Below are 15,595 nucleotides of genomic sequence, written 5' to 3'. Positions count from 1 at the left end.
GGACAGGAGGTCAACGCTACCTCCTATGAGGTGATGGTCCCTTTTTTCCATGAGCAGATGACAAGGGAATGAGCATACCTTTAATTTGCTCTTTACCATGTCAGTAGATTTACTGATGTTTCTGTGATGACCATTTGGTTTCACAAGGAGAAAAACATCAAACAGGCCCATGACATAATAATCTCAGTGTTTTTTTGCTTTCTTCCAGACAGTGTTTCTCCAGCACTGCTTTAACTATGCTTGCTTTTGTATCTGAAAATCATATTTCAGATGAAAATTCATAAGTCTGACTTATTTTTTACAGAACCAAATGCTTTGGGGTTTGGCCATCTCATTCACTTGCAGATGAGACCATACTAAGTAATTATCAAGTCTTGTGAGTTCTTTTTTTTTTTTACCATCCTTATTGTAGTATAATTGTTTTACAATAGTGTGTTAGTTTCTGCTTTATAACAAATTGAATCAGCTATACACATACGTGTATCCCCATATCTCCTGAGTTCTGAACAGAACCCTGGCTACGACTCTGGATGAGAACCTAACAGCAGAAAGTTGGAGCCTTTATGCAGGGCTTGGATGCAACTTGCAGTCTCATGAGACAATGGCATTCTCTTCATGCACTTCATCTCAGGGAGGGGCTTTTTTTTTTTTTTAGTTAACTCCTCAAGTTTATTTCTTGATAGTATCTTCTTTCGTTCTTATGATTACTCAAGTGAGGCATGTAAGGCAGAAATTATGCACCAAATTTACAGATGAAGATGCAGTGCCTGAAGCTAGGCTGGATAACCAAGGTAGCGCTGGAGAACCACCCAGGGGCTCCTCTTACTTTCTAGCACCACCTCCATGCTCATGGCGATTCCACAAACTACCAGTGTGGGACATTCTCATTCCTGGCACTGTGGACCCACTGATGGGCTCCTGCACTCAGGCTCATCTGCGCGTGTCCAGCGCTCACTCAGGGACCCGTGGACGGGGTTCCCAACACAAACTGCTTGAGAAGATACTGTAGCTTTGTACAGGTGGCCAAAGGGAAATTCTGTTTCTAGGATGCTGACTGGCCTGGCAGCCAAGCAGGGCCAAGTTAAATGTCGTTTGGGGCCATTCAATTGTGTTACCCTCTGAGTAAACACAGACTCTAAAAATGAGAAAAGCAAGGAGAAAAATGAAAACCCTTCCTACTTCCATCTGTGATACCTCAGCGATGTTTTACTTGGGAAAATACCATTAATAATACTTACAGGTGCCCCCAAACCATATTCTAAAGTTTAATACTCTTATGAAAAACGACTTCCTTAATGAAGTTACTTGCTCCCATGGGTTTTCATGATGAACCAGATACAAAACATGGGGGTGACAAACAGGATGTCAGTGAATACATCCTAATCACGTCCAGGTACACAGAGGTTTCGTTTCGAATGACCCCATTAAGCCGTGGTGCCACGCTACAGGGCCTGCATCCAAGAAGCAGACGGCTTGGCAAAAGGCCATTTGGGCATAAGCTGGAAATCATATTAGTGGAGATCTGTAAGGACGCAACTTACATCTCTTCTCAGTCCTGACTTAACCCTTGAACAACAAGCCTAGACAATAAGCTTTGGGGGAGTAGCTCTGCACTTGGATGAAGACCATCTCTACCCCTTGGGCCCCTGGGATCAGTGGCCAGAGACAGCAGGTAACAGCTGGGAGGGCCTGGGTTCTGTCTTCCCCACAAGGACTGGTTTCTTCTGGATTCTCAGCTACAGCTGACAAGAGTTGAAAATATACACAGTCTCTGGATTTGCCCAGGCAGCTTCAGATGAGGGGTTCTCAATCAGGGTGATTCTGTCCCCAGGGTATATTGATGAAGTCTAAGAGGCATTTTTGGTTGTCACCCCTGGATGGGTGCCACCGGCATCTTGTGGGCAGAGGCCAGGGATCCTGAACACCCTACGTTGCACAGGGCAGCTCCCACAATAAAGAACTGTCCAGCCCAGAATGGCAATAGTGCCAGCTGATAAACCTTGCTTTCAAAAATGTGGTAAAAATGTGTAACTCCATGTCTTGTGACTATATATGAGTTTAGCGAGCACTCATGACACAACAAGCTCTCAGGAAGGGTTAGGCAGTGATTTCCATGGCTGTGTCCTCTCACTGTACCTCATTTCATATGCCAGCTACTCCCAGAGGAAAACCATAGGCAGCGCTGTGATGCGGACTGCGTTGCCTCATGCATCTTCTCACTCCCCTTCCAGATTCCCTCTTATTCTTTTCGGTGGGTGAGCCCAGGCCCAGACAGCCCACCCGGGCTGGCCGCCGCCAGAGCTGGCCTGTGGATTGCACTTCCGGCTCAGGCTCTAGAAATCACATTTCAGCTCGACCTCTTACTGGCTTGTGAGCTTGGACACAGACAAACGTTGGAACTCATCCTCTTCATCTTTAAGATGAAGAACATAATAGTATGCACCTCGTAAGGGTCTGATGAGCGTCTGTGTGAAGCACCTACCTGATGTCTGGCCCACAGGAGGAAACCTAGGAAAGTCAAGTTTAGTGCTGTGCTGCTCCCATATCCGTCGTCATTATTGTACCTATCATCATTCCTTCCTGGATTGAAAAAACCAGTCAGAAAAGGAAAAAATAATTTGATTCATTCTAAAATCTAATTAACTTATTGTATCTGAAACTCTCCCCACCCAGGGAGACTGACATTTCAGGAAAGAAAAAAGGCAAAACCAAAGGCATCCACCTCTCCTGATGGACTTTCAAGTTCTCATGGCAATAAGGGGAAATATTTTTAAAAGGGGAAGTTGTCATTTTTTCCTTCAATCAAGCTGGCCCTGGCTGCATTTAGAGGCTATGTACGAATCTGAAGCTTTTACAGTCTTTAAAAGATCCTGTGAAGTAAATAGGATGGCCAGAATGTGCGTTAGGGCCTCCTACTCATCTGTCCTATGTGAGAGACACTTTGCACTTGGTTCGTCCCGCTTGGCAGCTCCCACCTGCCCAATGCCCTTCTCTCTTGCTGCTCTGTGCGTCCCAGGGTGGAGGTGCCTCATACTGAGGCTGGGCCTGCTCCCTTCTTTCTCACTGTCTGGCAGCTGCCTCAGTGTCCCTCTCTGTATTTGCCTACTGTCACCTGCTCTCTCCTTTTTACACCCTCCCCGGTGTGCCACATGCCCTCACTCCCTGGCTCTGCTGACCTGCTGTGCTGCATGGCCTGACTCCAGGGCTCGGGCTCCACCTCCTCTCCAGCCAGAGAGAAGTACCACTTCCCTCATCGTACCTGCTCCTGGCACAGGCTGTGTGTGTGTTTCTCAGGGCAGAGTTGCTTAGGCCTCGTACTGGTTTCCTAGGTTTGCCATAACAAAGCATCACAAATTCAGGGGTTCCAAACAAAGGAAATGTATTCTCTCACCGTTTGAGAGACTAGAAGTCTAATATCAAGGTGTCGGCAGGGCCATGCTCTTTCTGAAGACTCGAGGGGAGGATCTTTCCTTGCCTTGTCCTCGCTTCTGGTAGTTGCCGGCAGTCCTTCATGCTCCGTGGCTTGTAAACGCTTCCCTCCAATTTCTGCCTCCATCATCACACGGTGCTCTGTTCTGTGTGTCTTCCTGTGTATCCTCTGTGTTCCCATGGCATTCCCCTCTCTGTGTCTATGTCCAAACTTCTCTCTTCTTAGAAGGATATCAGCCAGTGGAGTAGGACCCACCCTAATCCAGGATGACTTTATCTTAACTTGATCATGTCTGCAAAGACCCTATTTCCAAATAAGGTCACATTCTGGGGTTCTGGGTAGGCATGGATTTTGAAGTTTGTACTCAATCCAGTACAAACCTCTGGAACACGGCTTTTCCTGTGGAGGTCTGTGCTTTCCAAAGCACAAAGTCACGGCTGTCCTCCTGGGTTCAGGCGTCACTTTGCCCCATGGGCCCCATTGCCCCCTACCACACTCAGGGCTGGAGACGCGTAGGGCACAGCCCCCCAGGCCCTCCTCACTTTCAACTCTCCCGCCAAAGCCCGCTCTCCCTCCCTGCAGCCAGCCTTCATTGGCTTCCTTCACTCTGGAGGCTTTCAAATAAGACTGGGTATGAAGGAATCTCAGATATGGAGAGCCTTTAAAGGAACCCAGGGCTCTTTGCCAGTAGAAGGATGGGGTGGGTGTCACCCAACGTCACGAAGCAGTGTCTTCAGATCCCCACTCTGACCCAGTGAGCCCCCAGGCCATCCACCCATCTGTAGGAATCTGTGGGCTGAGCCACTGGTTTCACTCACTCTTTCTCTGTTATAAGAACAGGAGATTTAACTTCCTACAGACAGGCACCAGCCCACAGCGAAGGGTGAGCAGGGCCTGGTGGAAGGGCACTGGGCCCTGGCAGAGCAGGGGAGCTGTGGCGCCAGCTGGGCCGCCTGCCAGCCATGTAGTCACAGCCAAGGCACCCAATCTCTCTCCACTTGTGCCACTCAGATGAACAAATGCTGCAGACTCAGTTGGCTTGGGTTTTCCAGCTGATCAAATGAAACCCATCTCTATACACCCCGAAGGGTGCCAAGAGAGAAACAAATCCGCTAACACGGAGTGAGCACGTATGGAAAACCCTACTTTTGAGACTGTTCATTAAACGTATTTGGTTTGAAATGATGTGAAAGAAGGCATCCCAGCCCCACCCCCGTGGCGGTTGTCAAATTCTTCCACATCGAGGCAGGTGGAATGTGGTCAGAAGGAAGTTAGTAAATGAACCAGAGAGTGAGGATCTCTGAATTTCCTAGGCAAAGTGGGGCTTCTTTTCCCCCAGAAGTTAAAAAACAAGATGTGAGAATTATTAACATTATTCAGAATCTGGCTGAGACAGAAAAATGGCAAGCCACCCTGTGGAGAAAGTCACATTGGACACAGTAATGTTTACATATGCAACGTATTACAGAACACAAATAACGCTCCACAGAGCTCCCCTTACCTCAATCCCTTCTTTGTTTAAGGCATATTCATCAAAATTCAAAATGGCTATCTTAATCGTTCTTGGAGGGGGCAGTACCGTCAGACCGATATTAATAGCATTGCTCCTCTTGGAATCCAGGACGATGATCTCCTGCTTTTTTCCATCTGCAGCAGTTTTCTTGTGATAAAATAAGGAGAATCCAAGATTAATGCATCATCTTTGGTCCTCTATTAAAAGCAAACTCACAACTTACTTAGACATGAAAACAAATGCCCTCAGTTTAGCTCAGGGAAGGACTGGCTACCTCTCAGCACAGCAGAGATCAGGGATTAGTTCCAAGAGGCCGCCAAGAGCAGGGCAGCAATGGAACTTCGCGAGTCAGACACGTTACAAAATAAAATTGATTTGCCTTCAATTGGGAAAAATGTGATATTTTGCAAGGAAAAAAAAAACTGTTTTTTTTCCATAGAAGCAGTGGAAACAAAACTCAAACCTCTCAGAGTTCCCTTCCTGCAGGCTGCAAGGTGTCGGAATGTGCCTTGCTTGGCCCTGGAGCGTGTGGTGTGTGCCCAGAGATGGAGAAAGCTGGTCTGCGCATCGAGGAGACGGGAGCCAGAGGGGAATCCGGCATCGCTGGCTGGTCAGCCCTTCTGCATCTCAGGAGCTCCTCTCATCATTCCAACATCCTCCGCCCCGACACCTGAGCACTTCCGCCTCTCCTGCTACACACAGCCATCTGGGCAGCTGCCCAGTGGGTGGGAGAAGAGGAGTGAGGGATAAACTGGCAAAGAGGCCGAAGAGGGGGACCAAGTCCCCACAGAGCCCTGATGTATGTGGCCTCCCTGCTGGCCTGGCATCCTCGGGGCAGTCCCTGCGGCCAGCCCCGGGCTGGCACACGGCCAGAAGCCAGGAAGGTGTGAGGTGCTGAGCCAATGCTCATCTCTGCCCAGAGCTGTGACAAGGCCCCCAGCCTTCCCCTTCAGCTCTCGGGAAGTCAAGGGCGGGTGGCAACTGGGACAGGTGGAGGGGGGTCGGCCAGCAAGCTCCCTGTGCTGCACAGCTTCCCTTGAGGCCACAGGGCTGGGAGGATGATGATTTTGATTCATGAAACAAGCCTGGGGTGACGAGGATGGGTAAGACCCGTCCAGCACAGTGATGGGGTGTGCTCACCGTGTGAGGGACCCAGCTGTGGGGTAACTAACTCACCTGGTGGTGGAGGGGGTTAGGGTCTGGAGAAGCTGCCACCTGAGCTGGACCCTCAAGACTGTCTAGGACTAGCCTGGGGCTGGGAGAGAATATAAGGAGAGAAGTGCCTTTGTCTAGTTCCAGGGAACTGCCAGGGATGAAGCTGGAGGTTTGGAGGCCATATGGGGGAGCTCCATGAATCAGCTGCTCAGAAGCCCCCTGCAGGCAGGTCCCAGCTGAGCAGCTGACAGCTGAGGCCTCAGCCCCTCCTCTGAGGAAGGGAACCAGGCTGGGCCTGGGAGCAGCTGAGCCGCCCAGGGAAGCTGGTCGCTGTAGCACAGGAGGTTGGGAGCTGGCAAGGAAAGACGGCTGCGGCCCCTTAAGTCCTACTGAGCCCTTCCAAACTCAATTGCTAACATTCTATTTTAGGTCCTTAAATATGCATTTGGGAATAAATTACAATTTCTTCATGAAGAAAATAACCGAAAGCATCCCAGCTGTTTGGCCGCCTGGAAGCCGGGAGGAACAATTCCTGTGGGTGTGCTCGTCGGCTTGGAACCGTGAGCTCCCAGGGAAACGCGGCATAAATGCACCCTCACTCTGTAGGGCAAGCTTGTCTTCTATATATTTAAGCAAATAAGCTTATCAGGAGCCCCTGAAATTTAGCTGAAATCTACTTTAAAATATTATTTTGTGTACAGAAGGCTAAGAAGGAATGAGAAAAGGTTTGACAAAACGCTGATTACAGGCAACGAAGACAGATGTGATGACTTGCGATGCCCACGTTAGGGTGCGGGGTGTCCACCCCTCCAGGTGCTACAGGGAGCCTGTCCAACATCCATTCCCTCTTCTCTGCTCACCAACAGGGACTTGATTTTTTTCAGGCTGGTAATAGGTCAGTGAAATCAGCCACCTCCCTGGACCCTTGGCAGGTAAGGCTGGCAGTTTGGGTTTTTGTTTTCCTGATTGAAAAGAGATAGACCCAGTGAGCCATGCCTTTTGCCTTTCCTCCTTCTTCCTGCCTAGAATGTGGATGTGAGGCTCAGAGAGACAGCAGTGAGACATCTCACGAGCATAAGGAATGAAGCCACATGGACGGCAGCATGGAAGATGGAAGAAGCCTGGGACCTGGCACTGGAGAGGCAACTACCCACAGCCAGGCTCCAGCGCAGGAAGCATTTATGGGAAGGCAGGGGTTCCCTGGGAATCGTTAGCCCTTAGCCCCCCATCTATAGAGTCTCCGTCATTCTAGGAGCCTGCAGAGATGACTGAGCAGGTCCAGCCCAACTGCAGCCTTTGTGCAAATGAGAAAAAGATGCCCACCTCTAGGGAGACACAGCCCCATGGCAAACAGCTTGAGAGGGAAGCACCGCTCAGATTTCAGCCCTCCCCCCTCAGCCAGCGTCCACGTGCAGCAAGCAACCCACACAGACTCAGGGGTGGCTCTGAGCCTGAGATGTCCTTGCCCCCACTCTCAGTAGAACTCAGTTCACACCAACGGACACACCCACACCCACACCCCCATAAGTCGGGAAGAAGCAAGCTGCTGGGCATCCTGAGATAACGGGGAAGCTATCTTCACAAACGACGCTACATGTTTTCAGAGCACTTCCCACCACTTCGCAAAGGAAGGAATAAGAATTAAAGTCATATCTGAAATTGAATTGTTAAATCTCTGGATTTTAGCCAAGAGGTATTTTAAATGCTCTTCTTCATAATTAAAACAGACTCCACTGGATGCTACTGACCCCTCAAGTGCCTTGGCGGCTGTCCTGCCCGACACGAGGGGTGGGTCATGCGGGCTCATCCAACTCTCTCCTCCCCTCCCACAATGAACTGGAGCAGCACCTGAAAGAACAAGCCAAAGTTCTCCGTGCCGGGAGGCATGCGTCCTGTCTAGGGATTAGCCATCATCAGTTCTGATCCATTTCAATCCTCTTTCAGGGTCAAAGCCCAGACCAGCAAGAGTGACCTTCACTACGTCCTTCACCTGGTCCTGTGTCTGAGTCACCGTCGCCCATCCTCTTCCACAAATCCTCTCGTGCCCCGTCCTTCATTCCTGCCACCTGCACTCTGAGCCTGACCCCTGGTGCCAGCCTCCCAGGGCAGCCCACCACGGACCTCCTGCTTCCAGCCTCTTCTCACCCCCAGCCCAGTCATCCTACTCTTGCTAAGAGTCTTTCTCAGGCACTCATCTCCTTATTGCACTTCTTTGATCAGACAGTCTGTGACTGTCCATTGTTTGAAATGAGAAAAATAGGAAATTGGTCAATGATAGAAAGAGGAGATAAAGCAGATAAGACACAGTGTTCCCTGTAACGGAGGTTAGGAAATGTTAAATGACCCTCTAAAGGCATCTGGAAAGGAAGGGCTAAGATGTGATGGGACAAAGGTGGAACAGGGTTGGAAGGATGACAGGAGGTGATACTTCTGGGCAGGAGATGAGAAAGTTGTTTTGCATTTTACTTGAGCCCGGACACACCCCAGAAAACAACACACAAACAAGGAAACAAAACGCCCAAACCTCCTGAAATATCAGTACAGGGCCTACTTGAAGGAACTGACAACACTTTCTTGAGAGAAAAAGAAAAAGATGTGCATAAATGAGAAACATCATGTTCCTGGATAGGAAGCCTCAGTGTTGTAAGGATGTTCATTATCTCTCATCATGGAATTTATATATAAATAATATATGTATTTAAAATGATTCTAATCAAATTCCAACAAGATTTTTTTGGAATTAAAAAATATTCTAGAGTTACTATGAAAGAATATATGTGTAAAAAATCCATAAGTAGAAATATATATAATATCTACCCAATTAGCTCTAAAAAGGTATTATAAAACGGATATAATTCATGTGTAGCACTGGCATTAAACAGCTACAATGATAGAACAGAATAGAATGAAAGTACAGAGAAAGCTCTCATACAGCGATCCAGGGCATTCCAACAAGAGCGCAAGATCAGTGAGTCACAATCCATCATGAAAGCCCAATTCTAATACGGAACCAAAGAAAGTAACTTTAAGTCAAAAGACTCAACATGGTAGGTTAACATCATGACAGACTGGATTGACTGACATCTTCCTTCTTTAAAAAAAAAAAGCCAGCAGAAAGCAAGAACACAGGCTGTGTGGGAATGGCCAAGAGTCATCATGGTTGGAGGATGCCACACCCCATGAGACCCCTCTGCTGATTGGCTGTTATCAGCGACGGTCCATGACAGCAAACCCTGAGCAGGAAAAGAGGCTGAGAAGCAATCTCAGTCCTTCAACTGCCTCTTGCTGGTTGGCAGGGTATCTTCCCACATTTATTTACTTTTTGCCTTTCTTTGATATAGATCTCATTTCCTGAGTACCTGTTAGGCTCCTACACCTTGAATGGGGACATTTTTCATGGAGACCAACAAAAATGTGGGGGGCCACGATGCCACCGGCAGCAATGGTCGGTCCTGGGACAACAGGAAATAAGCATTTCTGCCTCAATTCTTTGATAAAAGTCAGCCAAACCTCTGCCCTCAGTTCTCAAGAATTCACAGGGCAGAAAGGATGCTGAGGGAGGCTCCTGTGGGTGGGGCTTCAGGCACAGGATGCTGGACTAGGGAGCTGCTGGAAGTGAAAATGGGAACAACTGTCTCTGGGGCAAGAGAGTTGCCCCAGCAACAGAGTGGAAGTGAGCAGAGTTGGGGGAACCAGGGTGGGGATGTCTTTGAACGTGAAATTTCCCCACGTACATCCAGAAGTTCTCAAGGTAAAAGAGGAACTTACTTCTTGAAGGGGCAGGAGGCACTCTAGGAAGAGGCCAGGCTCTGATTTGCTTCCAGAAAGCCTAGTGAAGCTGAACTTCTGAGCTGAACGAGGCAGCAACACCCAGAACCTCCTTCAAAACAACAACTATCAGGGAGCCTCCAACCTGCCAACAGTTGCCCTTCCAGAAATACAGTCTCTGGAGAAATGCTTCTGGTTTGCATGGAATGGAGGGCTTCTGTTTGTTTTTGACTTGGCCAAGAAGATTGCAGGGAGTGGGGAGAGGGTGTAACAGCCAAAAGGGTGAGAGACTGAGGTTACCCTCTATAGCAAGAGATGCTGTCAGGGCCAGCAGAGACCTCTTAGAGAGAAGGGCCAGGAAGGAAGTCACCAAGGCAGTTCAGCTCCTTTCTCCCAAGCTGTCCAAGAGGGCTGAGGGTCCAGTTCCAGGAGGCAGAAGTGAGCTCCTCCAGGAGGAAGCTTCAAACAGGCGGTGCCCATGACCACAAGACTTACAGAATTTCTAAGAAGCAAAGAAGAGGTACTCAATTTAAGCAGTGAGTGCTAACTGCCAAGGCTTAGGGGTAAGGGCTGTGACTTTCCTCTGCAGCCCTAGATTCACCTGGTGGTCAGCTCCCTGGGTGGGGGCCGTCTCTCTAGAACCAACCAGCTCCAAGAGGTTGGGCCCTGCAAACTCAGCCACTCCAAGGGGCAGAAAGTCACATACGACAGGAATATTTTTTAGAACGGTTAAACCACCTATTCAGGTCTTCTCAGGGGGACTCCGGGGCAATGCCAATCCTGATACAGAGATGGATGACCACAGGCCTCGCAGGGAGGAGACATGCAAGTCAGGTTTTTGGATAGAACAAAGTATTGCCTCCAAGAACAAGTCTTTTAGAATCTGCAAGTAAAGAGACAAACTTGATTCTGAATGGTTATGGGGTGGGTGACCGCCATGTAAGAGTGACCACAACCTGACAGCATTCAATATCCTGAGGACGAGACCATTACTTCCCCTCGTAATCATTCAGTTTTGGAAAAGAGAAGGGTGAATATTCAGGCAGCAGTTAGGAAAAAGCGGAAAGGAAAACTTTAACGCTAAATAGTAGTCATTAAGCTTAGAGGCTAATTTAAAATCTCACATCGGAATCTCAGGAAAGTCACGTTGAGACAAAGGCTAAGAAAATCAATAGCATAAAAAAAGACTGACCTGTTAACACAGCACAAAAGCACATTCTCCCCTGTTGCACTGGGTCTACCGAACAACCCTGGGAGGTCAGGCACACAGGATCACGCCTGGTTTCTTTCTTTTTTTCCCCCCATAATCAAAACCAGGCTCAGAGAGGTTGACCGACTTGCTCAAGGTCACACAGTTAGAGGTAGAGTCCAGACCAAATGAAATTTAAAGTTTCAGTAGCAAAGCATACAGATCATTAAGGAGAAAGAGAGAATCTTTTTTTTAAAAAATGACAAGATTTAAAAATCCCCAAGGGAAGAGCACGAGGAAGTGTTCAGAGCATGAGCTTGAAAGTAGCCGAAACAAAACGTCATCCAGGGATGACACGAACAGATTCAGGAGCCCTGAAGGGTAACTGCAAATATGCAGAGCATCAAGTCACCAGGGGGGTCAGCTGGGGTCTGACCCATTCACAGCCTGGAGACCTTGCCAAGTCACTGAATCTCTCTGTGTCTCCTGTCCTCTCTGGGACCCAATCTCACAGGGTTTGTTGTGAGGATGAAAGGAGACAATGGATATAAATCAGTGAGAACAAGGCTTGGCCCCTGGTAAGCACAACAGAAGTGTCTGCTGGGACTATTAGAAGAGTATTGCTGGTATTGATACATGTAAAGTATTCAGGACAATACCTGGAAAATAGTGCTTTCTAAGAATTAGCTCTTAGCTTTTTTCACTACCAATGACTCCTTTTTTTTTTTTTTATCATTTTAACCTAATAACATTGTATTTTAAAAATATATGGTTTACCAAAGTGTATTTTTCATAACTAATGCATCTACCACGCTTACTGATCAAAGGCACCTACATAAACAGGAGCGTCAGATCAGACCGGTGTCCCCACCCTGAATAGTGATAGTTGCAGGAGACAGTGCAGGGACTTGATACTCAGTTTAGCCTGCAGAGCTGCTTCCCGGGGACATGGACAACTTGCCTGGGGCTTCCTGAATGAATGAAAAGAGCTTACGGATGCTCATTAGAGTCTGTGCAGACTCCCAGGCACATGGACAGTGCCTGGTGTGGGAAGTAGATCTAGTAAATGAGCCGTGGCACACCATGATAAAGACGGCCAAGGTCCAGAGAAGGGCCACCGTGAAGGCACAAAATTCCACGTGGGAGGAGAGGACAACGTGAGCAGAGTAGGGAGGGGAGCACGGGCAAAGACTGTGGAGGCTCACAGTCTGGGCAGGTGGATAGGGCTTGCCTTCCAAAGTTTTCTGAAATGTTGACACGGAGAGTCACCCCTTTGAATTTTTAAAGAGTAATTTTACTAGACACAAAGGATGCAGTTTTTAAAAAGTAGTTATTCAGCACACAGAACTTGTCATCACAGAGGGTGCTGTGACTGAAAACAGAAACTGGGCTAAGGACATGATTTATTAAGAGAACTCAGAGTCTTGGAGAATACCGCTAAGTTTGAGAGCATTTCCATGAAAGGCGACTGACCTCTCAAAACGCTTGTCAGCATCACTGTCACAGACCCTGGGGCTGGCTCAGCAAGGCATGAGCTCTAGAAATGGTAAATCATTCCTCCTCGTTCCCCGCTAACTGCCAAGAGTGATGTTACAGGATATTTTCGAAACTGTCCATTGAGAAAGTGACAGTGACAGTGATGCCACAATACAGATGTCATAAAGATGTGACTGCTATGGAATTTCCCTAAGTCCTGTAACGAGGGAGAAGGCCATATACATGGGAAAGCATTAAGGCAAAAGACAACAACAACATCGAAAAGCCAAAGATACCCCACATCCAAAAGCCAAAGAAACCTAAATAAAAGCTGAAAAACCTTTAGTTAGGAATAGGGTTTCTGAGGACCTGGCCCGAACAGGCTTGCTTATTGGTAAGTTTAGGAAAAAAATGTTAACTTCCCATATTTGTTCTTAGAGTCTTTTACAGCAGAGGCCAACGGAAAAAAAAATACATTTCCAATGTTAATGTAGTTTATCTAGTACCCTAACCAGCAGACTTTTGAGAGGGGAAGCGAGTACTCTTAATAATTATGCTGGGACCTCCACACACACCAGGATCATCTTGGATACACTAGGGTGTGTGATCACCCCAGATAAGCTCCAAAGTTGGGTTTGGAATTTCCAGGGAGAATTCAGGTTTTCTGAGGGTGCTGTTCAATAAAATAACATACTTCCTTATGATCTGAACTTGAATATAAGGTAGGAAGATTTTCCTCTCTTCTCAGGAGAATAAAATGGAGGTGGACGTGAGGGGCCAGTGAAGGAGTCAATGTGGAAAGTGATGGTGGGAACAATGCCCCCCTCAATGGTGCCTCATTTTTCACCTTAAATCAATGGTTCACAACTTTGGCTAGGACCCTGGGGAGATTTTCAAAATAACCCAGGTCAGGGCTTACCTCAGACCAATAAATCATCATCTCTGAATTTTCTTAAAGAGTCACTGCTAATAGTTTCTGATATATTTCGAAACTTCAAGGTAAATAAAGTTGAACAAATTTCTCCAAATCCATTCCGGAGCCCCCTCCCCTTAATAAAGCAATGAACCCAGGTGAGTAAGACAGCAATGAGTCCCCAAAGGGGAAAACAGGACCCTTCTTCCTTCTGTGTGCCTCTTCCACTCCATACCTTTTGTGGTCTCTCTGGATCTGAGAGTATAAAAGCTGCCCTTTGGGGGCAAGAGGGAATTGGCTGTCCTGAATTAGGCACAGGGGTAGAAGGCCACTTCCTGAGGCTCCTCAGACTGATGTCAAGTCCATGGAGGGTACCTCCCCACCCCCAGGGGCTTTCTGCCCTGACATCCTACCCTGGGGTCATTTTAACCACCTCTTATGCCATTCTCCACATCTTAGACTGGCAGAAGAGACACAACATGATGAAATTTAGTGCAGGATTTCTGTCTCTTTCCTCAAAATATAATTAAAATCATCTTACTAAAAAGCTATATAGAGAGATTGGTTCAGGATGGTGGAGTAGAAGGACATGCTCTCACTCCCTCTTGTGAGAATACCAGAATCACAACTAACTGCTGAACAATCATCGACAGGAAGACACTGGAACACACAAAAAAAGACATCCAAAGACAAAGGAGAAGCCACAATGAGATGGTAGGAGGAGCACAATCACAATAAAATCAAATCCCATAACTGCTGGGTGGGTGACTCACAAACTGGAGGACACTTATACCACAGAAGTCCACCCACTGGAGTGAAGGTTCTGAGCCCCATGTCAGGCTTCCCAACCTGGGGGTCTGGCAAGGGGAGAGGAATTCCTAGAGAATCAAACTTTGAAGGCCAGCGGGATTTGACTGCAGGACTTCAACAGGACTGGGGGAAACAGAGACTCCACTCTTGGAGGGCACACACAAAGTAGTGTGTGCACTGGGACCCAGGGGAAGGAGCAGTGACCTCATAGGAGACTGAACCAGACCTACTTGCTAGTGTTGCAGGGTCTCCTGCAGAGCGGGGGTGGCTGTGGCTCACTGTGAGGACAAGAACACTGGCAGCAGAAGTTCTGGGAAGTACTCCTTGGTGTGAGCCCTCCCAGAGGCCGCCATTAGCCCCACCAAAGAGCCCAGGTAGGCTCCAGTGTTGGGTCACCTCAGACCAAACAACCAACAGGGAGGGAAGGCAGCCCCACCCATGATCAGACAAGTGGATTAAAGTTTTACTGAGCTCTGCCCACCAGAGCAACACCCAACTCTACCCACCACCAGTCCCTCCCATCAGGAAACTTGCACAAGCCTCTTAGCCTCATCCACCAGAGGGCAGACAGCAGAAGCAAGAAGAACTACAATCCTGCAGCCTGTGGAACAAAAACCACATTCACAGAAAGATAGACAAGATGAAAAGGCAGAGGGCTATGTACCAGATGAAGGAACAAGATAAAACCTCAGAGAAATAAATGAAGTGGAGATAGGCAACGTTCCAGAAAACAATTCAGAATAATGATAGTGAAGATGATCCAGGACCTCGGAAAAAAAATGGAGGCAAAGATCGAGACGATGTAAGAAACGTTTAACAAAGACCTAGAAGAATTAAAGAACAAACACCTAGAAGAATTAAAGAACAAACAAACAGAGATGAACAATACAATAACTGAAATGAAAAATACACTAGAAGGAATCAATAGCAGAATAACTGAGGCAGAAGAACGGATAAGTGTCAGAAGACAGAAGACAGAATGGTGGAATTCACTGCCATGGAACAGAATAAAGTAAAAAGAATGAAAAGATATGAAGAGAGTCTCAGAGACCTCTGGGACAACATTAAATGCAAAAACATTCGCATTATAGGGGTTCCAGGAAGAGAAGAGAGAGAGAAAGGAGCTGAGAAAATATTTGAGAAGATTATAGTCGAAAACTTCCCTAACATGGGAAAGAAAATAGCCACCCAAGCCCAGGAAGCACTGAGAGTCCGATAGAGGATAAACCCAAGGAGAAACACACTGAGACACATAGTAATCAAATTGGCAAAAATTAAAGACAAAGAAAAATTACTGAAAGCAGCAAGGGAAAAACGACAAATAACATACAAGAGAACTCC

At 47.5% G+C, this 15,595-nt stretch overlaps 1 protein-coding gene across 1 annotated transcript in view; it reads right to left on the bottom strand.

The window, feature by feature from the left end:
• The window catches only part of FHOD3 (formin homology 2 domain containing 3), a 493,214-nt gene that overhangs the window by 49,951 nt on the left and 427,668 nt on the right, over positions 1-15,595 (bottom strand). Inside the window, exon 16 of the mRNA XM_060029530.1 lies at positions 4,932-5,090. Coding sequence (XP_059885513.1) covers positions 4,932-5,090 — 159 coding nt within the window. The remainder of the gene's footprint in view (positions 1-4,931; positions 5,091-15,595) is intronic.

Source organism: Delphinus delphis, chromosome 13, assembly GCF_949987515.2.
Source record: "Delphinus delphis chromosome 13, mDelDel1.2, whole genome shotgun sequence".
Classification (NCBI taxonomy): Eukaryota; Metazoa; Chordata; class Mammalia; order Artiodactyla; family Delphinidae; genus Delphinus; species Delphinus delphis.
The sequence above is the reverse complement of the archived record's forward strand: the minus strand, read 5'-3'. Positions and strand labels throughout refer to the sequence as shown.